This window comes from Solanum pennellii, chromosome 6, assembly GCF_001406875.1.
Source record: "Solanum pennellii chromosome 6, SPENNV200".
NCBI lineage: Eukaryota > Viridiplantae > Streptophyta > Magnoliopsida > Solanales > Solanaceae > Solanum > Solanum pennellii.
This window is the reverse complement of record NC_028642.1, coordinates 2,439,495-2,463,352: the sequence shown is the minus strand read 5'-3', so window position 1 is coordinate 2,463,352 and position 23,858 is coordinate 2,439,495. Positions and strand designations below refer to the sequence as shown.

The 23,858-nt window shown below is 33.3% G+C and overlaps 4 protein-coding genes and 2 long non-coding RNA genes across 8 annotated transcripts; 2 read left to right on the top strand and 4 right to left on the bottom strand.

Moving 5' to 3' along the window:
- Positions 1-283: 283 nt before the first annotated feature.
- On the bottom strand, positions 284-9,221 carry LOC107022038 (protein PHOSPHATE STARVATION RESPONSE 1-like). 2 transcript variants are annotated; one of them, XM_015222750.2, is made up of 8 exons: positions 8,896-9,221; positions 4,626-5,304; positions 4,262-4,502; positions 4,105-4,181; positions 3,965-4,004; positions 2,115-2,172; positions 1,461-1,530; positions 284-886 (listed from the first exon to the last, which is right to left on the bottom strand). In XM_015222750.2, the coding sequence occupies exons 2-8, from the start codon at positions 5,214-5,216 to the stop codon at positions 563-565; spliced, it is 1,401 nt and encodes a 466-aa protein (XP_015078236.1). In that variant the 5' UTR covers positions 5,217-5,304; positions 8,896-9,221; the 3' UTR covers positions 284-562. The 2 variants fall into 2 exon arrangements, with proteins under 2 accessions (XP_015078236.1, XP_015078237.1); XM_015222751.2 differs by having other exon boundaries at positions 4,262-4,490.
- Positions 9,222-10,783: 1,562 nt separating this feature from the next.
- On the bottom strand, positions 10,784-11,682 carry LOC107022078. Its single transcript, XR_001457117.2, has 2 exons — positions 11,488-11,682; positions 10,784-11,343 (listed from the first exon to the last, which is right to left on the bottom strand). It is a non-coding gene; the product is annotated as an uncharacterized LOC107022078 (long non-coding RNA).
- Positions 11,683-13,039: 1,357 nt separating this feature from the next.
- LOC107022036 (pentatricopeptide repeat-containing protein At1g13040, mitochondrial) lies at positions 13,040-16,377 on the bottom strand. 2 transcript variants are annotated; one of them, XR_003578756.1, is made up of 3 exons: positions 14,567-16,377; positions 13,455-13,540; positions 13,040-13,121 (listed from the first exon to the last, which is right to left on the bottom strand). XR_003578756.1 is itself a non-coding variant. In XM_027917470.1 (2 exons), exon 1 carries the CDS (start codon positions 16,120-16,122, stop codon positions 14,587-14,589), a length of 1,536 nt encoding a protein of 511 aa, XP_027773271.1. In that variant the 5' UTR covers positions 16,123-16,377; the 3' UTR covers positions 13,040-13,121; positions 14,567-14,586. The 2 variants fall into 2 exon arrangements, 1 of the variants encoding a protein (XP_027773271.1); XM_027917470.1 differs by lacking the exon at positions 13,455-13,540.
- A 2,573-nt stretch (positions 16,378-18,950) lies between these two features.
- On the top strand, positions 18,951-19,431 carry LOC114077524. The gene is made up of 3 exons (XR_003578778.1): positions 18,951-19,117; positions 19,222-19,277; positions 19,359-19,431. It is a non-coding gene; the product is annotated as an uncharacterized LOC114077524 (long non-coding RNA).
- A 744-nt stretch (positions 19,432-20,175) lies between these two features.
- On the top strand, positions 20,176-22,027 carry LOC107021961. Its single transcript, XM_027917625.1, has 5 exons — positions 20,176-20,535; positions 20,621-20,756; positions 20,831-20,963; positions 21,056-21,582; positions 21,676-22,027. The coding sequence occupies exons 1-5, from the start codon at positions 20,460-20,462 to the stop codon at positions 21,899-21,901; spliced, it is 1,098 nt and encodes a 365-aa protein (XP_027773426.1). The 5' UTR covers positions 20,176-20,459; the 3' UTR covers positions 21,902-22,027.
- A 741-nt stretch (positions 22,028-22,768) lies between these two features.
- Positions 22,769-23,843, bottom strand: LOC107021960. Its single transcript, XM_027917483.1, has 2 exons — positions 23,355-23,843; positions 22,769-23,252 (listed from the first exon to the last, which is right to left on the bottom strand). Exons 1-2 carry the CDS (start codon positions 23,358-23,360, stop codon positions 22,809-22,811), a joined length of 450 nt encoding a protein of 149 aa, XP_027773284.1. The 5' UTR covers positions 23,361-23,843; the 3' UTR covers positions 22,769-22,808.
- Positions 23,844-23,858: the final 15 nt, after the last annotated feature.

The window sequence follows — 23,858 nt, the reverse complement described above, 5'->3', positions numbered from 1 at the left end:
TTTTCTTATGTTTTTTTTCTTTAAAAGAAAACCTTTCCCATTAGGTGTTCAATAATCCACATTGGAGTTCAACTAATCTGAATTAGTGCTAGATTGGGCTTTTATTTAGAAGAAAGCGCTCCATACCAAGAATTTTTCATACCAACGCTCGTTTGCTTATCGTTTTTGCCAATAGTTCAAAGAATATTGGCTGACGAAACTTTTGAAAAATATTTTTCAACAGATTTCATCAATACATATATTGAATAACTCCCAAAACAAGTAATCTTTACTAGATCAAACATTAATTAACAAGAATTAGGCATCAGGAGTGCTAAAAATGCAGCTTCAAAGTCTATCTGTAGTTCTCTAAATAGTCATATGTATTAACAATACTAAGGGAATACTGTTGACATTTCTTTATCATGTATGTTGAAAATAAAGGACAATCCATTGCCCATCTGAATAATCTATGGAAGGAATACCAAAAATGTTAAAAACTGGTTTTACTCAAAAGGTTTGATGTTCCCAGTAACCAATAAAATCTAATATCCTACCAAAAGGTTTGTGAATTGCAGAAGTTTTATTCATCAACCTTGGCACGTTTCGTTGGTGGCAAATTTGATGAGCTAGTAATATCTTCTCTTTCATGCTCTTTCTGCTTCTCCCTCACCACTTCTTGTGTTGTATGACTTCCTGCTTCGTGATGATCGACCAGTGACGCTCCTGGATCATTTTTATTTGAGGAACTTTGAACTGCATCGTTCAGCTGTGCGGAGGCAGCCTCTGCCATGGATGATGAGCCCTTTGCCAAGTCAATACCAGGCATCGACTTGCATTGCTTCTCAAACATCATTTGGAGGCATCGTCCTTGTTCTTCTATTCGCAGCTGCAGATTTCTTTGGATCTGTAAAAGGTTGCCATCACATAAGTAAGTACACATTAGATACAGTACCATGCACGTTTCCATAAGATGGAGAAGCTGTTGGATCATTTATCTGTCAGCATTTGAGAGCTGCATAATGTTCTTATCTACGATAGAGGGGATAACAAGCATAACTAAACAGTGAGGAATTCAGATTGATGATATCTCAATGATAATCAAAGAGGGAAATCCAGACTGCTTAGCAGTGAATTATCCAGGAAATATATAGAGATTCCAAAGCATAAAACGTTTAACTTCAGATTTATTTACAATGACCAGAAGATCAGAAAGGGAAAAATAACCACATGCCCGGTGTAATCATAGAAGTAGGGTCTGGGAAGGGTAGTGTGTATACTACCCCTAGCTCGTTGAGATGGAGAGGGACAATCAGAAAGGGCCAAAAAAGAAGTGGCCATGCCATGCGACCATTTTATACCAAAAAGGCTGCAGTTAGAAGCAATCCCCAACAAAATAATGCATATGATGCAAGCAGTGATGACCTGTCAAACTGAAGCTAGAATCACAAGATCCTGATGCTAAGAACGAGAATTCATACCTCAAGCTGTTCATGCAGCTGTTTCTGAACTTCCATCTGTAACCGCAATGCTTCAGTGATCTCAATACCCCTGCATCGAAACCCAAACACGTCATATAACAAAGATAAGATGAGAAAACAGATTACACTAAGTTACGACAGGAAAATTTAACAGCGCCGTTAATATAGCCCTCCAAGCCACCATGTTATTATATAAAAAATTCCTGTCTACATAAGCCTCAACTTAACTATTCTAATATTTTCTTTTTCTTATCTTCCAGTTTGGTTGACAATTTGAGTATCCACACACACACAAAAAAAAAAAAGAAGGGTCCCACCATCATTGTCATCCTTTTCTTTTTGGAATCCCTTACAGATACCAGAGAAAATGAAGGTTAAATCTCATGGCACCAATCTAAGGTATTATAACTATTGAAGTCAATATCTGGGTATCTCATTTATGTTCAGTCTACAGCATAGGGCAAAAACACCTACACTGTAAAAAGGTCCATTATCAAGTAACACCTAATAAGCAAATCATACCCTAAAATATGCCATTCAAGTTGGTTAATCCACTCATTAGTGAATGCACAAGTAAATTAAGAAATGTTATCCAGATTCCAAATGATGATACAATTAAGCAAGAAAACAGAAGCAATGGGCCCAGCTACTAACGTTTTTAAGTCCAGAGCTGACAAATCGCCAATGGATGACTCTTTCTTCTCAGAGGAACCTATAATAAGAAGGAAAATAAATAGAAGGGCCTCAGCAAGCAGAAAATCATCAGAAGACAATAATGGGTCAGGAGCAGCTATATTTGAATAAAAAGAAAGATGAAATCAACAATATAAAGGATTCCGCAGTAGCATTCTCCAAGCACCAAACATCTCATATCACAATGTCAAAATAGAAAATTAGTATCCTACCGACAAATCTATTTGGCTATTAAAAAGAACACAGAAAATTGTGAGATTTGGCAGTGGTGTATGAAGTTAACTTGTTCCAGTTAAATAGGGCAACCTTTTTACCAGTCTTCTATGATCTTGGCAATCATGTATGAAGTTTGATAATTTCAATTAAAGTTCCAAAAATTACCAGTTTGTTAGGTTATACCTTTCAGACAAGCTTGATTTCATGTCCATGACACGTCTCAAAAAAGTAATTTCCTGAGGTACGGTGAAATGCCACATAAGATTAATGTTACATATTTCTTAATGGACAGATTTATCCATAGACTGATCTCCACAAGGCTGGAATCTAGTATTTAGAAGGTTGTTCAATGACTGGGAGATTGATAGAGTGGTGGAGCTCTTGAATTTGATTGGTGGATTTCCTCGTACTACTCTAGAGCCAGACAGATTAGCATGGGGACATCACAAAGATGGGGATATTTTCTGTGGAACAGACTTTACAACAGGGGGCTCAGAGGAAGTGCAGGAAGATCTACAGGATCTTGGAGCACAATAAGGAAAGTGTGGCACCTAGCAAGGTGAAATGCTTCACTTGGTTGGTTGCTAGGAAGAGCTGTCTGTCAAGCAATGCAGAAGAGGGGCGTCAAGATGCATGCATTGTAAGGTAACTGCACAGATGTGGTTCACTAGCATAGCCAATGAGTATTGAACTATGCTAGAAGCCCAGAACACACTTCTGACCTCTTAAGTTGTTGGATCAAAAGGGAGGCCGAAATAGTCAAGAGAGATGGTGGTAAACAGTTCCAGGATGTATATGGAGGACCATATGGAAAGGAAGGTATCAAAGAATTTTTGAGGGAAAGGAGCGTACAAATACATAAATGGAAAGTAATTACTACTCTGGGTTTCTGGTGTAAAGAACAGAATATAGAAGAAGAGATCCGATTAGTGGACTTCATAGGCTCTTTGTAAGTAATTTTTTCTCCCTTTTTCCCTTTCTTGTAACATCTTTTGGAGGTGGCCAGCATAGCCCTTAATGCTGACGATTAGAAACAGTTACCAGTTTCAAAAAATAAAGAAAAGATTTATCCGTAGACTAGAGGACTTGACTTAAGAAAACAGTAACACACCGCTTAGAACCTAGTCCGGAATTCGTATGCGTACATACTTAAGCACCAAATGAAGACAAAACATCTTAAAGATCATCACTAACAGGCCCTTGCAAATGCAAGTATACTATAGTTTCTATGTCCTAATTTATGCGGCACACTTTTTTTTTAGTCCGTCCCCGAAAGAATGTTACCTTTCCTTATTTGACAACTATTTAATGACATCATCCTCATTTTATCCATATTGGGTCCCACTTAACACTTTATAGGGAAGAAAAGTCAGTTAAAAGTAAGCACTAAAAAGAGACTTTAATAAGGGGAATTTGGTATACACAACAAAGTCTTCTCTTATTCCTTAAACTTCATGCCCGGTCAAACGGTGCCACATAAATTGGGATACACAAAACTCTACTTTTTCAAAAGATAAAAACCGACTGTTGAAGATGGAGACAAAATTAAGACATACATAAGAAAGCAGACAAGGGAAAAGGAAATTGATGCGTACCCTCTGATGCTTCTGGTTTATATCTAGCAGTTCGATATTTCTGCATTATAAGAAATTGTATCACAGTACCATCAGGTAATAATACAGTACGTCTATATGTGAAAATATCGAACTTTGAGAATGCGAAGAGAAGAACAAACCTGCAAGTGACTTTTTACATGATAGATGGTCAAACCTTCAACTTTCATCAACTTAAGCACACCCTTGGGAGTAGCTCCTGTATTTGAAAATAGAATTATGAAGTTAGACAACAATACAAATACTTATTTAAGATTCAACGTAAGGAGAGCAAATTACTTTCACTTCCACCAAGCTTGTTGACTGCTTCTACAAAGGCTTCATGAAGTTCTGGTGTCCAACGCATCCGTTGTTTCGATGAAGAACCACTCCCAGTGGATGATGCAGGAACAACGGCAGATGTTTCCACAGATGCAGGAATAACAGCAGATGTTTCTACAGATGCAGTAGGAATTTGCTGGAATGGTTGAACTTGGTGTACTGGGAAATTAGAAGGTTGATTTTGTTCCTGATATTGCATCTTTGCACACAACAAAGAAATGTAAGAGTCATCTCCTTTTTAGTTATTGAAAGGAGAGTAAGAAAATGAAAATTAAATTAAGATGAATATATATAAAACAGTTGGGTAAATAACAGAACTGACCTTCGGTTCTGCATCAGCAATGCTAGTATCAACCATCCAGCTAGAAGTCAAAGCATCATCATCACTCATTACAAGGTCAGCCCATTCCGGCCAATCACTTTGTTTACTAGGATCCTCAGGTGGGATCTGACAATCACCTGAATTTCTACAATCAAGCTGAGTGTTCTGGACAGGGGCATTTACCGAGTAATCAAGGTAATCAGGCAATAACTCTGTACACCAGGATTCACTATTTACATTAACATACTGGCTTGATGCAGCACCTTGAAGAACTCCAGAATTAGCTAATGGAATTGACGCCTCATTAATTGTTGGCTGAGAAATGAAAGTTGCAGGTGCCAAATGCTCATCATAAGGCAGAACAGATGAAAAGTCAAGATTGGTCGAGAACTCCGATGGTGAGGAAAACAAATGACTGACAGCCCCACTGTTTGAAGGAAACGAAGAAAGGGCAGCTCCTGGCAACTTAGGATATTTCTCTTCCAGGCTTGTTTGAAGCACAGGTAATGAAGAATGAGCTCCTGATGCTCCAAAATTACTGAGTTCATGTGCACCCGTCCTCTGGACAGATAAAGCAGGACGCGCCTCCATAACCTTTATTAAAAATATTAAATACTACTATATTCACCTCAAAAAAGAATCTTCTAGTATTTCATTTGCTTACGGGAAGGGCTTATTCCTGCAATAATAAGATAGGAAATAAAAATCTTAGAGAGCTGGTAAGAACAAAACCACACAGCACGTTAACAAGTTTCTTCAAAGATTGTTGGTGGTGCTTAGAACTAGACTAAATCTTTAAGGAAAAAGAAAATGTTACTACACTAAATATTAGCAAAACCAAATAAATGATAGAGTGGAATTAAAATATGTGAACACAAATTAGTGAAACTGAAAAAGATTTTACACGAAAAGATCAGTATTCCCCTACTAGAATCAAATTTGATGGTGAAAAGTAGTTATCAGTAGGAAACATAAGTAAATGGTTGCATGATACTACAGGCTAAGACCAATAAAATAAATTTTATGTTTCAACCATATGATAGCTAACTTCACAAACAAGTGTAAAATCAAGCATAGTTTATTGCTACACAACTGGTACCAACATGTAGAATATCTTACACAGTTGTACAGTCCTTCTGTGAGCATGATTCTCTTAATGAAACTTGAAGCTAATATGCATTACAGGCTTCTAACCAATCAAGAGAAACTCATTATTGTCCTAATTTTAAGACGGCGCATGTCTGAAAAAATAACTTTGAACTGCAGCATCATTGCCAATACAATGATCTGCCAACAAAAAAGTACTATGAATCGTATGTGGAAACTCTATCATTTCATAATATATGAAGGGTTCATAACAGACAGGCGCAAAGCTATTTGTAACGAAGTTATAACTTAAAAAGGAGGACGATATCAACTTGAAGCATGTGTATAGCTTGCGGTTTGGTAGAAAAAGGACTCGTGCAAGACAGTACCAAACTAGTAGCACATGTACTACTGCTGTTACATCTCAACACTTGCTGTAAGATTTGGACAAGTCTGTCTTCAGTTATTTTAGACTTCAGTTTTGTATTAGTTATATTTTATCATTCCGTTAGATAGTTTTCTATACTATACTGGTTACCTCTTCCTACTTTCTGGGATTTAGCTTTGCAAAAGTTGATTATTTCCATTGCAATAAGCTCCATTGGAGGCCCTTCAAATACAGATCTTTGTATTTATATGGTCTCAGATTCTTTTTTTCTCTGCACAGTGGCCTCCTCTACCCAGTACACCACCATTATCCTCAAACACCTGATCCAATTCAATCCAGCATATCAGTTGCCCATCAAACTATCTAGCAGACACAATTTCGCCACCTGGAAGGCCCAGATTTCCCTGCTGCTCCATGGCATTGGCCTCTATGGTCCCTCTTGATGGCTCTACGCAGTCCCCTCCTGAAACAGTCTCCATCAACTATCCAAGAGTTGATAAGGATTGGTTTGGTCGAGACAATTACCAATGCATCCACTATCTCTTCACACCTCTTTGTCGAAAAAATTGCAAACCTGCATCTTCAGTCTCAATCACCATCTCAGTCAGGTCTCCAAAGACACAAAATCATTGCTGAATAGCCGCGACAGATTCAATCTCCCTCTGATGAACTTGTATTAGCAGGTTTTCCCATCATTAATGAAGAAGTTGTGGTGAAATTACTCTGCAACCTTGGTCAAGAGTTTCCTGAGATCTCAACAGCCATACGGGCATGAGACTATCCAATTATTTATGAGGAAATTTTTTATAAGCTACTTGATCATGAACTATTCCTCAAGCATGAGAATCTTAAGAAAATAACCACACAGGTCACAACAGCTGTTGCTCCACAGGGCCGCACGCAACACTTGACACCCACCCAACACCAACAACAATTGACATCCACCAAACAGGATGTTCAGTCAACCCTAATGCAACTTCTCCAACTAAACTGCTGTCAACTCTGCGACTGCTTTAAACACAGCAAATGTCTGTTGGCGTACGGTCCCATAACCACTTTGCAGCAAAAGCAAATTTAGTTGAACAAACAACACCAAATGACCACAATGCTTTTCTTTCGGAGAAAATTCATGAAGACGTGTATATATCTCAACCTCCCGACAATGAGAAGGCGAATCATCCTGAATTTTTCTGCCATCTCCAAAAGGCTTTTTACGAACTCCGATGAGCTCCCAAATCTGGGTAGGAAGCATTCACTAATTCTTTAATTCAAATGAGGTTCTAGATGTCTGAGTGTGATGCTCTCTTTTTGTCCTGCACAATATGAGAGTTACTATTTATATGTGGATGATCTCATACTCCTGGGTAATAATGAAACAGTCATTCGACATGTCATTACTCTCTTTTGAAAAAAGACTTCTCTAAAGTATCTTGGCTTACTGCACTCTTTCTTGGACATTGAGCTTGAGGTACATTGGGATGCCTATGGTTTGTTTCTGAGTCAATCTAAGTACATACAAGAAGTGGTAATGGCAATCAGATGCATAACTGCAGAGGTTTTGTGAACCTACTGGTTGAATGACAGAGCACCCAAAACCAATGGCAAAGAGTACATGAGTAAGCTAGGTGAGCTTCAGTACGTTCATATAAAGCCGGACTTGATATTACATAATCAGTAAACAAGTTTACTCAGTTCAACACCACTCCCATGGTTCATGGGAAGGAAGTTAAGTCTATCCTTCAGTATATTAAAAAGGCATCCCAATTCAGTAATTGTATTTCCCCACACCAATCTCTCTATACCTATGTAATATGTTGATGCTGATTGGGCAGGTGATCTGTCACTCGTTCTCCGGTTACATTGTTTAGCTATACACAACACCTATATCCTGGTATTCTCATAAGCCACCACCTTCTCTCGTTTCTCAACTGAGATTGAGTATTGTTTTTTGCTTCTGCCTTGTTGGAAGTGAACAGGTTCAGCCATATGCTCAATGATTATCATGTTGCTCTGCTGCGCCTATGATAGTTTATGATAACAGTACATCGTACCAAAATGAAGTACCTTGAAGTTAATCTTCACTTTGTTTAGAATCAAGTCAGAAATGGCCCACTCTGAGTATTCTCACATCCACACTGCTGATAGATGGGGAGATTCGGTGAGATCAAACTTTTGATTCATCAACTTGTAGAACCACTCATCATATGCAGTTCAAACCGGCCTTCCAGTGCACCAATGTGAGCTAGAGAATCTATTTCCGATAGACCCTTGGCTCAAAAGAATAACCCAACACTAAAAAAAGAATATCTACAATAACCTAAAGCTCCTGCCTTTACTTCAATACCACAACCAAATAAACTCAATACATAACTTCACATGATTTCAGACCTCAGAGCCAAAAATCAAAACTTTCAACTTTCAATTCAACAATTTTACAAAATAATCCAACAACAACAACCCGCATACCCAGTGTAACCCCACAAATACGATCTGAGGAGACCAACAGACCTTACCCTGCTCCGTTTCCAATAGACCCTCGGCTCAAAAGAATAATCCATTACTAATAATCATAGCATGCAATTGAATCAGATAATCAGAAACCCTTTAAGCTTTTCAAATCAAATAAGAGTAACAACTCAAAAAACAAAAAAAAAACTACAGTTATGCATGGAAACATTAAAATTCCTACCTCGCATCAAAAAAAAATAATTCTGGAACAAGTAATTAGAACTCCGATTATACACCAATTCAATCAAAATTCGATAAGAATAACCAAAAGGTATAAGAAATAAATACCTAAAAAAAATTCAAAATCCAATGAATTCAGAAACGATACAGCTCCACATGATTCGAACTCATAAAAGAGATGAAATCAGAGTTCAGAGAATTCATCGGCGCCGTCGCCGGCGAATCGGAGATGGAAAAAATGAACGGTGTACGGTCGCAACTTTTTCTGTTGGCTGCTTAATTTTGTAGTACAAAAAAAAAGAGTACATCAGATTATAAAAATCTGTTATAATTAGGATTCTTATTCAACCAAAATATAAACAAATTGAAAATAAAAAGAGTTAATTATCAAAAATATATTTGAAATATTAAAATTTTATAATTTAACTATTCATTATTTTATCATTTTGCATAAAATTATAATATATCTGAAATATTGAGTTAATTTATACGCGCATCTATCGTTAAGTGGGAATAATTTGATCAACTCGGTGTTACAATACTTAGATAGGGGTTTATAGAATTTTGGATAGTTACAGTAAAAAACTTGTGAAAATTGACAATTGAGATATAATTTTAAATATTAATTTCAAATTAAAATCAAATAAGGGAAAAAAAATTAAGAAAAGTTCTTTGACTTTAGTTTAGAAAGGTATATATATTAAATAAATTTAAATAAAAACAGATATTAGATATTGTTTGATACAATATCTTTTTAAAGTTTATTTTATTAAATATTATTAAGCTACATTAGATTAAAGTTAAATATTTTGTATTTTTATATAACAAAAATAAATATAAACAAATAAAAAAAAAGTCAGAATTACGAAAGTTAATTTATTTTGTTTGATTTCGTATCAAAATTCATTATTTAGGATCCATTAACACCATAGAACCTAATAATAAATGTTTTTAAATATTTGTTTCTTTAAAAAGGTAATTTTTTTAAAAAAGGTAATTTTTTAAAAAAAGAAATTTGTATTGCTTGAATTATTAGATTGTTAGTTAAAGGTGTCTTTGTTGTGGAAAATAATAATTTTTTTTATAAATGTTTGGTTGACATGTTTTTTCTTAAGAAAAATATCATTTTATTTTTTTGAAAAAAAAAAGATTTACTTAGTGGAATTACAATAACAGTATTATAATACTCAACGTAACTACACAGAATAAGATTTGAAAAATAAAACGTATCAAAATTATCTTAAAAATAGAAATGTTATTTTCGATAGATCCTTGACGACAACTTCTTGATATTTCAAATTTATTATCTCCTTCTGTTTTTTAATAACCCCAAATCCCCACCTTCCCCATTCTCGAATCTTATTAGTGTTACCCTAAAAATGAATAGTTTTAAATAATATTATTTTACTTATTTATTTACTTTTATTACATCAATAAATACGTAAAATAATAATATTTTATAGAAAATATTGTTTTTATACCAAACAAGTGCTTAAAAGTGAAAAAAAAAAAGTAAGAAAAAAGCAAAGTGGGAATATGACTGTGAACTGTGAAGGATCCCACTTTATAAAAAGGCAATGCAATTTGATGGTGAATAAACAACTTTTATTTTTTATTAAAAGAACGATATCGATATATATTTATTTAAATGCAATTTTCATTATATTTCATCGAAATAATGATGCTCTCATATGAAATAGATAAGATCAATACAAATACTTAACAATTTAGTTGACTTTGTTCAATATAGCTCGATTCACTAGAACTTGTGAGCGTAACGTTTTATCTAACTCAAAGAAATTAACGAGGATCCACACAAATGGTGAAGATGGCTACATCAATTTGTGTTGTAAGGTGTTGAGTTACGTCCTACAACGAACACAACTCTCATTTAAGATAATAAGCCCACTCGAATTAGGTCAACAAATCAAATGGCGATATTTAACAAGACATTTAAGAAAAAAATAAATTTACATAAATACTTTAAAGACATAAATTATTTCTATATGCATTTTTGCAGGGAACAATTCGATTCGAATAATTAAATGGACAAAGACAAGTCACTACTAAAGCAAATGTCCATATACCAACAACAACAAAAAAAATCCCAAAGGCATCATATTGAGATCCCTCCTGTTTATTAGAAGTTTCAAGTTCGACCCCTTGAATGAAAAACTTCTTTTAACGGGTCTTTCGATGTGAATCTGAATTAGTCGAACCAGTAAATTTCAGACTGTGATGAAATTAAAGGGAAACTATTACCCCTTTTCTAACCTCAGGTTCATGTGATCTTTTAGCTTCTAAGTTTCATTTCTTTGTCGTTGTCGTAGCTTCTTACTCTGCTGTGTCCTCTGCAACCACCTCCTTCGCGGTCAAAAGGTTTCACACAGCTACTTTCGAGATCAATTGCTCTATCAGCGGTTGATTTCTGTTACTATCTGCCGCTTTTTGTACCTTGACCATCGAATTATTCTGTTGTAGTTACTGTTCCGAATGCTTTGTCGTGCTGTCTATAGTATTTTGTCATTGCTTCTTCATTACCAGCAATTGAAAAGGCTATCACAGGCAAAGAGTTCAGATTTGAGAACCAATGATCAAAATATTACTCACACCAATTGTCCATAAATAGAGAGGGTCAATATCTAGCTCTACTTCAATCTGAACTGGACAGGAAGTATGTGATAAGTCAAAATCGCTTACTTGAGCACGTAAAATTTTCTCGTCTACTCCAATTTGTTTTTTCACCGATACCCTTGACCTGTCCTTCAGCTTGACGCTCAAGGTGAGTCCACATACGGGTTTGCCCAGTTGTGACAATGATATCTGAAAAAATTCAATTGGTTATGCGGAAGAGCAAAAACTACCTTCAGGATGCAATAACCGATAATTAAAGTAGACTTGCCTGTAAAGATGCTTTCACAGGTTTCCCCTTGGTGAAAATATCCAGTGCGGGAGCAGTGAGATCATGCACTCTAGCATATCCACCAAAAGTTTTCTCCAAATTACACAACTGTCTAAAAAGAGAACCATTAAACAATCCGCCTACGGATTACCTCCAGTTGAATTTACCCTTCTTTCAAGTATAGGATTAGATTAAGTACTACAACAATTAAAACAAAAGAAAATCAAATACAAGTAGCTAGGTGGACAAAAATCTGCAGAAGACTGAAAGCATTGCAACAACAACAGCAGCAAAACACAGTGTAATACAACGAGCGGGGTCTAGAGAGGATCGAGTGTATGCAGACCTTAACCGTATCTTCGAAGGTAGAGAGGCTGTTACAGATAGACCCTCGGCCAGAACAAAAGCATTGTAGGGACAGAACTAACTTAAAACTAAAGTAAAGATGCAAGAAAAGTATTCATAAAATGAGCAAAAAATTGCTGAGAATACATTGTCTTGGGTCATCTTTCACCATAAAAAATAAGTTCATTAACAGTATTCAAGTGCCTTTGCATTTATAAATTACTTACCACACTATACAACGAGATGAAATAAATAGGATGCCAAATGAATGGAGAGAACAATTTAAAGGAGACTGACTTCTAGCTTCAGATAATTCAAGCTTTCTCCTCCTATGTTACTTGTTGAGTAACCCCAAGAAAATCATTGAAACTACGAACCTAAGCATGAAGAGCATCTGAACTTGAGAGTTTGTACTTCTAGTTCAAATTTAACCAATTATTAAGAACACTCCTACCCAATTTTTCTCAAACTATTCTAGCTAATTATGCTCGTCTATGCAGAGCGCTACTCCAACAGAGGCTAGTAGGCAAAAATAGAAAAAACATCAAAAGAATTGGTCCAAAAAGAGGGGGGTTCAGTAATTTGACAAACAATACATGACTATCCTCAATGATTGTTCAACACTTAAATAATATCATTTATTTTATGCTTTCATTGGGGAGAAAGTAAGGCCGGTCTATTAAAGAATTCAGACCACTATTTCAGGACATTATTGAAGTTCAATTTATGGAAATTGCAACGAAATGAGTATAACTTTCAATAACAAAGCCGTGATATTTATACAAAAGTAAGTTCATCCTAAGAACTGAAGACATTCCAACAAAACATAAAAATATGCATTTATAGATTGATGCAATTAGAAATTTGTATTGGTCAATATGTATGTGCGAGTTACATTTTAAAAAGTCAAAGCTCAATATCATTGTGTAATTTATCCAACCATTGACGAAATTGAGAGTTAGAGAAAAACGATACCTTCAGGCAACTATAGTATTTCCTTTCTTCTTCCTAAAAATAGTTTCATCAACTTATGTAGAAATTGCTCAAATCGTCTCATGAGTAAGCAAATTCAGAAAAAGCTGCAAATCTGCAACAGAAATATACGCAGGTAAGAAAAGTGGGAAGAAACATCTTTTGAATGTTTCTTTTCTTATCTTCTTTCATATTTACAAATTGTTTTGTATTTAGACAAAGAAGAGAAAAAACTATAATCTAAAGAGATCAGAATATGATGTAGATAAACAACACTGTCAGATTTTCCTCTATTTTAATGGACTAGTGGTAATTCACTGTATAACCAAACTAACTTTTCCTGGCTAGCTCTTTTCATGAAACTTAACCACATGCAAGACACATGGTTCTATATTGTACATCAGCATAGAGAAATCTGAGAAGGAAGAGGGAAGATGTAAATGTGCACCTAACTTCACTATCATAGATTCCAGTATCACTGACATGGTTCAACTGCAAGCATTTCTAAGTGATACCTCTTCTTGTGGTCATTCACTACATCATACAAAGAAACATATCTCAGTAACCAAAATTTCTCTTTTTTCTTGTAGGTAACATGTCAAGAGTGAATACTCTATATTACACAACAGCAGTGTATTTTTTAAATTTGGGTGCCCCTAAAAGTAAAATCAACTCAATATTGCACTTCACTTCAACTGCTCACAAGTTCCTAGAAGTTTAACCAACAAGGCAGCTGATGTTAAATCATCAAACAATCATAGTACAGACCCATACTGAGTAAAAAAGCATTGCCTTCAAAAATCAGTTTGAATTTCTTAAGATTATACCGCTGGAACTTTCAGTCCAGAGCAGCCAGATGAATGTTCATCTTGGGTTAAACAACTTGAAATCTCAGTGATTTTGGCATTTCATTGAATATAACAGACCTAAAATATTGAGTTCCGAGAGCTGCAAATCCCATAGAATTCCAACTTCCAATTAAACCATCTTAAAATAAAAAATATTTTAGAAGGCAATCATAAGTTCCATGATATCTGTTTGTTTGAAGCAGAAATATTAATTTTCTCCAGGACAAATCTTTCAATCTCAACTAGTCAATCTAAAGTTTGATGATCCAAAAATATATAGAATATATTTATTGGACAAATAAGCCATAACAACAACATACCCAGTGTAGTCCCACAAGTTGGGGTATGGGGAGGGTAGGGCGTACACAGACCTTAACTATATGGAGGTAGAGAGGTTGTTTCCGAAAGACTCCCAGCTCAGGTAATGCAAATCAAAGAACATACCAAAGGAAAGAAATAAACCATGTACTAAGGAAGCATCACGTAGCATATAGGGAAGGAAAACAGTAACATCAGCAAAATCATGTGATAACCAAAACACGAGACACAAACAGTAGTTGCAAGACAGGAAACTTTTGCAAAGATTGTTGATTGTAAAGCAGAAACAGCTATGGGCGATATTTGACAAACGCATACAGAAGATGTAACCACATAGGTGTCCCACCAGAAAATGCAAAAAGATATAACCAGATGGGTGTTCATAGATACAAACCATTCAGGATACTGTGCAACCTATGGGTTGATTGCATTAATAAGAGTCTGAGATAAATCTCGGTCAAGAGTAAAACCCTTTTCCATCATCTGGTCCCAGATTGCACAAGCCACTGAGAGGTTCTTCTCCTGTATGAGACCTCCAATAATCAATTTAAAGGTGATTTCATCAGGATTCAAACCTCTGGCTTGCATATCTTCATAAAGACTCAGTGCTTCTGTTACTCTAGAAGCCTTGCAAAATCCACTGATTAGTGCATTATACGAGATAACATCAGGAGCAACACCCTGTTCCACCATATCACGGAAAATACTCTCAGCCACCCCTAATTTACCTGTCTTGCACAGGTTATCTATAATAGAAGTGTACAGTACACGATCAGGAAAAAGGCCCATGCTGGTCATCTGATCAACAAGTGCCTTAGCTACACTAGAATTGCCTTCTTTTAGAGAAGCTTCTATAAGAATCGTAAAAGTTACAACGTCAGGGAGAATTTTTTTTTGCTCCATCTCCTCGAAGAGATTGTATGCCTTCTTACTGTGGTCTGTCTTGCAGAGTGCTCTAATAATAGTATTGTAAGATACAACATCTACCAATCCTTTGGTTTCCATCTTTTCAACCATTAACTTATAAGCCTTATCTAATCTATTCGCTTTGCAGAAACCTCTGAGAAGCTGGTTATAGCTGTAACCATCAGGTTCCAACCCATTTCGTTCCATCTTCTCGATCAACTTCATCGCCTCTTCCAACATAAGCTCGTTACAACAATAATTCAAGAACACATTATAAGTAACCAAATCTGGTTCACACCCGTTTTTCTTCATGAATGTCTTAATTGCTTGTGCTTTGTCAATCCTACCAGCTCGACAAAATCCATTTATCAGCGTATTGTATATTTCCGTGTTGAATTTGACTTGACCCCTTAGAATACCCAAAGTCAGCTCATAAGCCAAATCAACCTTACCACTCCCACACAGCCCAAAAACAAGAGCTTTACAAGCCTTATTGTCCGGTCTTAAACCTTTCCTAATCATCGTATGCCACATTTCAACAGCATTATCGAAACGTCCAATCCTACACAACCCACTAATAACAATAGTATAACTCACTACATCTGGCTCTCTCCCTTTCTCTCCCATTACTCTAATCAACTCCAAAGCAATATCCACCAAATTTTCACTACACAAAAGATTTAAGTACATATTATATGCCCAAAAGTTGGGTACAATCCCAACCCTATCCATATCATTTAATAACCTACTAATAAGATCAAAGTTCTTAACTTTACACAACCCACAAATAAATTTTGAATATGTCAATGAATTTAAAGAAAACCCAACTGGTTTCATCTCATTATAATACCCTTCCGCTAAATCAAAATGCGAAGTACGAATCAAAACACCAATAATTCTATTGTAATCAATGCTGAAAACTCTACAATCTGATTGAGTCATTTCGTCAAACACTTGGAGTGCTTCGTTTACCAAACCAGTTTTCACGTAACTTGAAATGCGAGTACGATATATGAGTCTATGCTTACCAAGAGCTTTATACATATCAATCAATATAAACTCTTCAAAACCCAAAGCATACTCTTAATTTTTCAACAACAGTATAACAGTAGAAGTTGTGGGATTTGCAATGAGATTGGTAAGGAGAAACTGGTTTTGCCAATGGAGAAAAATGCCAGAAAAATGAGAGATTTGGGGGCTGAAATCAATGGAGAAATCCAATTTTCAAATGAAATTTTAGGGCAAAAAGGATCAATTTGATAGTCACCATGTTAGAGTTTTTTGAGTTTTATATTATGAGTTACTAAAAATTTAATGGAGTAATTATTTAAATCAACAATATATATTTTGAAATTTTATAAAATTAGAATAAAATAAAAATAAATATTTGATGAGTAAAGAGACATAACATATTACTATTAAGGGAAAAGAGTCTGATATACCCCTCAACTTTGTCATTTAGAGCTGATATATCCCTCGTTATAAAAGTGGCTCATATATGCCCTTACCGTTATACAAACGGCTCACATATACCCCTGCCGTTACAAAATGGCTCACATATACCCTTCATTTAATGGAAGTTAAAAAATTAGTTTTAAATTTATATTTGTTACTTCTAATTTTTTTTACAAAAATTATTTAGGGGTATATATGATTCTTCTATCAAAGTTCAAGGTATATTTTAATTTTTTTCATACAAAAATTATTTTTTGACTTCTTTTATTATAATTATTTGAGTTTCTTATTCTTATGTTGTTTTTTTCTTTCATTCCTTAGTTTAAAGGAAAAAAAAATTTTAACTATTTTTTTTTGTGTATTGTAATTTAATTTCGTATTCGAAGAAAAAATTTGGTCATCTACAATAAGTTTTACAAAAATATTAGTGAAACATAAATAAATTTGATTATCAAAATAATAATTATAAATTAGTCATTGAAACAAAAAAAAGTCAAAAAAAATATATTTGACGAGGATTAAATTTACTCATATGAGATTATATTTTTTAGAAAAAAATAATAAAAATTTAGATTAAAATTATTATTTTTTCATTTCCGTTAGAGGAAAAGGGTATATGTGAGTTGTTTACAAGTAGGGTATATATGAGCCACTTTTATAACGAGGGGTATATCAACTCTAAATTACAAAGTTGAGGGGTATATCAGACCCTTTTCCCTACTATTAAATACATTTTATTTATTCATTGCTCAAAAAAAACTTTGGACAATTGTTTGCTGAAATTTTTTTGAAAGCTAATCATTATAGTGACAAGCATTATAGTTGTAATATTTTAAGATTAAGTATTAGATTCATTGTATTTTTAAAATTATAAATTCAGATATTGTATAACCTAAAAAATTGTAAATTTTTAACTTTATATAAGCAAAAATCATTAAAATATTCATTTATTTTTTTAAAGCAGTTTTGTTATGGTTTAACAAAATTGATATATGTTTTATGCCTTCTTTTTCCTAAATTAATATTGAGTATAAAATGAAAAAAAAAATCTTAATATGACAAAGGTAATAAATAAAAGAAATAAATATATTTAAAAAAATATTGGACAAATAAAATTAAATGAAAGGGGTGATATTATAGTTTTAACAATAAATTGAAAAAGACTGAAACTTCACGTAAATCGCCGTAGTTGAATGCGTTTTATGCATTTCTTAACAAAAGGGGTAATAACGTAATTTCATTAATAAAAAACCAAGACACTGAAACTTACTCATAAATCGCATTCGTCGAATGCATTTTATGCAATTTTTCTCAACTCAATTAATGTTGAGTATAAAATAAAAAAATAACTATCAAAGATAATAAATAATTATTATCTTTCTCGATATGATAAAAGTAATAAATAAACGGAATAATAATATTTAAAAAAATTGGATAAATAAAATTAAATGAAAGAGATAATATCGTAATTTTAACAATAAATGAGAAAAGACTGAAACTAACACATAAATCGCATTTGTGAATATGTTTTATGTCTTTCTTATAAAAAAGGGGTAATAACATAATTTCATCAATAAAAAATAAAGACACTAAAACTTACTTATAAATCACATTTGTTATTTAAAATCACAAATTTAAAAATCTATTTAACTTTTTTAAAGTTTATGTTAAATCAAAATAAATTAAAACGGTGAGTGTATCACTTTACATCTCATCTCATGTCTAAGTCAAACTAAAGTAACAAGTACTTGTTAATTTCCTTTTTTATATATATATATATATATGTTAGTCTTTTTTCATTGTTTAGTTTTAAAATTTGTGTTAGATTTTTAATTAATAATTAAAACTTTGAAACCAATTGAATATTGTGTATCAATCATTTGGAAAAACAAAGGAATGAAGTTGGGTATTATTTAGACACATCATAACTATTTTTATTTAGCTTTGTAATCTATTTTCTTTTATTATATTCTCAAAGTGTTATTGATATTATTCCTATATAATCATTGATATATATAATTGTGTAGGTTAACAATCTAAAAAAAATTATTTTGAGACCAAATACAATATATTTTTTTTATTTAATGAGTTGGGACAGTTGGTGGGACATGCAATAAAGCTTTTGAGATTTGTTACCTTACATTGAAATGAAATAATTAATTTGTTTCCTTATTATATTATGGAAACAAATAATATGAGTTGATATTATTATTTACCTTACTTCTTAGTTGGGAAAATTATATGAAATGGCAAACATTCATAACTAATTATATATTAGGGATATAGTTTAATTTATTTACATTATATAATTATAGTTTATTTTATTTTGCTATAATTAATGGGGGCCCACAACCTATTATGTAACCAATTGTATAAAAACCTTATTTTCTAATTTTGTTTATAATTATACACAATCTAATTTTCTCTCTCCTTTTCATAATTAATTTTCTCTCTCCTTTCCAAATTCTAACGTCTTATCCTACATTCAATACTCCAATATCAGATTTGAATTTCAAATTTTTGTCCAAAATTTCAGTAATCCCTCCCGAATTTGAAGTCCCCTTCCTTAGTCGAAGTCAATTCCGTAAGTTTACCTTTTTTTTTTTCAAACTTATCTAAAAATTGTATGTGTTCGGTTTTTTTTTTCCATATATTTTGATGATATAATCTTTTTTTTGTTCTTGATAGATCTAAAATTCGTCAAACAATGAACGAATCGTCTACATCTTTGAGGATTACCAGAGGTAGTCCTTTGCATGTCAATGTAGTTGACATTTTACCATCATTTTCAATGGGGCTAACTCAAGAATTTGGGGTTAATGTAGGGTCTTTGGGAAAATCAAAACAACTTATACAAGAACAAACCATGGAAGAGCTGAGATCAAAGAAAAAAAACGACCCTATGGCAGTTCAACAAGTTATTAAAAATGCCAATGCTAGAGGCATTAAAATTGTACAAGGTACAAGAAAGAGGAAAGCTGTAATCATCGAATCAGAGGAAAATGATTCTGAAGTTGTCGGATCTGAAGAACTTCATAATCATGAGGTAGTGTCTTAAAACACAAACTTAGATACAATTTTTTTGTTAATTAGTTGTCAATATACAAAAGGGAAAATTTCATATATGGCAAACTTATTAGATTAAGTATTGTATATAGTATATTCAATGTGAGTAATTGTATATAGTATATTGCATGTTTATGTTATTTTTGGGTTTTGTATATATATACAAAATATGGATAAGTTTACTCTGGGGTTTCTTTGTGTTTTGTAGCTCTGCTCATTTCTTGAATTAGGTGAATGTCAAAATGGTTTTCACTTTTGATTATGTTACATGCTCTTTTTGTGTGTTTGTGACTTGTTTAGTGTTGTGGAATAAAGGGGCGTTGGTAAATTTTTTGTTTTTGTGTGTTGTGCCTTGTGTTTTCTGGAACTTCTCAAGCATGATATTTGTATATTCATTTGTTATGTTGCTCGATCTCTTCAAAAACTTTGATACTGATCAACATAACTTTGGTTTTGTATATATATACAAAATATGTATAAGTCTACTCTGGGGTTTCTTTGTGTTTTATAGCTCTGAATAAGTGTTAGTATATACTATATACAATTAATAAAAACATTGAATAAGTGTTNTGTTGTATGCTAATGTGGATGCCCAGCAAAATGCCCAAAAGGAAACTGAAAGTAGCTCAAACAATCGGGTAATATATAACATATACAATGCTGCATCTCACGAGCATATTGCAGAAGCAGAGGAGTCTATTTTAGTTGCAGCGCCTATACAAATGGTATACATGCCTGATTCAAATCAGGAAATAGTTGTAACTGAATCACATGATGAATAGCCAGACCATCTTCTTCCAAGCGTGAACACACTGCAAAACATTGTATTACAAAAACAAGTTGAAGCTGAAGTAACACCCATGCCAGCTGTTAGGCATAGACGCCCAGGTCCATTCAACATATCTCCGTACATGACTTCGTTTGGTTCGGATGCTGGTAAGCAACAATTATTTATGTTTACATTTTCATAAATAAGCATATTGTTTGCATGATGTAAATATTTATATACATATCTTTTCAGGTAGTTCGTCCCGACAGCCAGTTGTGTTTTACATGAAACATCCATTTGTTTCATTGTCTGATAAGGAAGAGTCTGATTTGTTTTCAAATTTTTGGATATGGCTGAAAGAAGACTTACTCGTCAAGCATTACAAAAAGTAACATTTTTTTTTTATACACTTGCATTTTTTATTGTTTGTTTTGTGTAGTTAATTTGTATTATGTATAATAGGAACTATGCGGAGGATCGCTACAAGAAAGGAAAGGCAATATTACCACAATTGTTTAATTTTGGTGTAGCGACAATTGACAACAAGAATTGGTTCTACAATATCGGGTTTGAGCGCCAGTTGATTGATAACTCGGTATGTTTCCGTTTTTATATTATTAAAAATGTTTAAATTAAATGAAATTGTATAATGTATAAATTATAACATTATTACTCATTATATCACAGCACATAGATGTCTTATTCTACTATATAAGGAAAAAGGCCAAATACTCCAACAGTAGCACATACAAATTCACAAATCTATGTTGCAATTTCAACACTGTTTTTCTAAATGCTTGGAATGCATATTATGGAATAAAAGGTGACCTTTCTAAGGAAGTGTTAGACGAGATGATTATTGATTATATTAATGGATACAAGATGCTAGCGTATGCACCATGGCACACAGTCGATGATGTATTCATCCCGGTTAACTTAGAAGGCAGGTTACATTGGATTCTGATTGTCATATCTTTCAATGATCGATGCATCAAGGTGTATGACTCAATCAACAATTCTCTTCACCACTCATTTGTTGTCAATCACATCAAGAAGTATGCACAGCTTATACCAATGTATCTTGTAAAGTCTGATTTCTATCAAAAGAAAGGTCTGGATATTGCAAGCCACCATCGATATCAAGGTCATACCGTATATGATTCATTCGAAATTGTATATGTGGAAGACCTTCCCCAACAACCAGCTGCTAGTTTGTAAGTTATAAATTTCAATAAATTTATATTTTATTGAACATAGTTTAAGTAGTATAGTAACAGTTGAACTGTTTTTTTTATATAATTTTGTAGGGACTGTGGAGTGTATGTTGCGTCATACGCGGAGTTCTTGAGTGAGAGGAAAGACATTCCAACAGTCTTAGACCCAGAAGAAATTCGCCTTAGATACGGTGCATTGTTGTGGAATTACGGCAATCAAAAGATACAAGCCGGAGCTGTCAGTGATATTGAAGCGCCTTTAAAACCCGTCAGGAATCGCACACAAAACAACAGTTCTGAAAGGATTACAATCCAGTAGGTTGATACCTTAGTTGTAGCATTGTTTTGATTTTTGCGTTGACAGTTAATATTAGTTGTAGATTAACAATTTCACGATAATTTTTTTTTAATTAATTCGTAATATCATTTTCTTTGTTTTGAACTATCAATTTAGTGTTATAAAAATATATGACACTATCTTTTTGTGTTATTTTGTATAAAGTAGCATATAAATAAATATATACATATACAATTTAATTGTATAAAAATTACTTTTAAAACTAACTGTCTTATATTTACGAATTTGTATAACAAAAGATATACGGTCAGGTTTTTATTTGTATATATTTTATAGTCACACTAATTACTTTGTATAAGGTATATACTCTATATTAGTGTTCAGGTTTTTATTTGTATATATATGTTTGTTCAGGTTTTTATTTGTATATAGTATATACTATCACATATTCAATGTATGTTATTAAATGTATATGCACATACAATTAGATTGCTATATATATACAAATTCTATCTTATGGAATAAATATAAATGTACAAATTGCAAAAGATATATGTTGTTCAGGTTTTTATTTGTACATAGTATATAATAGCACTTATTCATTATTTTTATTAAGAATTATATATGCATATTCAATATGTTGATTAAGGTTTTATTTGTATATAGGATAAAAGAGTTTTATTTTTATACGATCTACTTGTTTAGTGTTGAACATTTTATCATGTTGCGTGTATATATACAAATTTAATTTACGCATATTGAGTATAATATTTACTTTTGTAGGTCATACAACACACACATTAATGTACAACACATAACAAAATTAAGACGTAGTTTAAGTAATATAAGTATACAAAAACAAAGATTTCAATTCAGTCATAATGCATATAGTTTCAAATCAAATTTAATTAGGAAAAAACAATCAGCCTTAAATATCTTTTGGCTTATTTCTACATGAACGCCTATTGTGACCTGCCATTCCACATGTGCTACATGTATTTTTCCCCTTAATCCTCGATAACTCTCTTGCTGTTTTTTTCCGAGGCTTACCCTTTGGCCTGCCAGGAGGTCTTTTAAATTTTGGAGGTAATACGTCATCAGCAATAACGCTATTCGGAATCAACCATGCCTTTACATCCGGTAAAGGATGTATAGGCATATTATATGTCTTCAACATTGTCTTTGGTTTGTATAAATCCGAGCAATATTCATCTGGTGGTAGACTCTTCCATTTCAATACCGCCCAAGCATGTTCCCAAGGTATTTCCTCGTACTGAAATCTTCCACAGGTGCAAGTTTTTTCTTTTAGACAGACTACAAAATATCTCCCATCATCATTAACATTGTGCACATATTTCGTTGACGGTACAACCTGCTCATTTATACATACAATTAAATGAAATGATGTTCATACTAATATATACAAATAAATTTTGTCAACACTCCTTAATATATACTTATTCTTAAATATTACCGTCATTCTTGTGCTCAATGCTTCATTGTCTGTTAGTATATCATGGTATTTTCCAATCAATGATGTGAATGTGCAGGTTGCCTCCTTCTTGTAGTCATGATTCCACCTTCCAAATAATAGCCTTACCTCTTCGAGAAATTCAAAATAGGCAATTCTCTAGTTGAAACAAGTGCTGCATTTATACTCTCAGCAATATTTGATGTCATGTGCCATCCTCTATGTACTTGTGCATAACAAAGAGCCCATTTTTCATATCCAGCTAAATCCAAATACTCTTTCACTCTTATATCTTCTTTTTCTACAGTATCCATTAACATATCAAATTCATTCTTTGTGCAAGCTTTTGCCATTGTATAGAATACACCAGATAACTTCTCATGAGATTTTCTAAACTTTTTCTGAACGTTATTCCATAAATGCCACATACAAGCATAGTGTGGGACATTACTGTATACATTTGTAACAGCCTTTATAATGCTCTCATTTCTATCAGACACAACACAC

What these genes read in the sequence shown, in the direction of transcription:
- LOC107022036 (XM_027917470.1), bottom strand. Translation starts at nt 16,122, where the DNA reads ATGTATAAAGCTCTTGGTAAGCATAGACTCATATATCGTACTCGCATT.
- LOC107021961 (XM_027917625.1), top strand. Translation starts at nt 20,460, where the DNA reads ATGCCAGCTGTTAGGCATAGACGCCCAGGTCCATTCAACATATCTCCG. An exon ending in GCCAGTTGATTGATAACTCG is followed by an intron (nt 20,964 to 21,055) that starts GTATGTTTCCGT and finishes ATTATATCACAG; the next exon opens with CACATAGATGTCTTATTCTA. An exon ending in CAACAACCAGCTGCTAGTTT is followed by an intron (nt 21,583 to 21,675) that starts GTAAGTTATAAA and finishes ATAATTTTGTAG; the next exon opens with GGACTGTGGAGTGTATGTTG.
- LOC107022038 (XM_015222750.2), bottom strand. Translation starts at nt 5,216, where the DNA reads ATGGAGGCGCGTCCTGCTTTATCTGTCCAGAGGACGGGTGCACATGAA. An exon ending in TTGCTGATGCAGAACCGAAG is followed by an intron (nt 4,503 to 4,625) that starts GTCAGTTCTGTT and finishes TTGTGTGCAAAG; the next exon opens with ATGCAATATCAGGAACAAAA. An exon ending in AGCTGCATGAACAGCTTGAG is followed by an intron (nt 887 to 1,460) that starts GTATGAATTCTC and finishes AACCTTTTACAG; the next exon opens with ATCCAAAGAAATCTGCAGCT.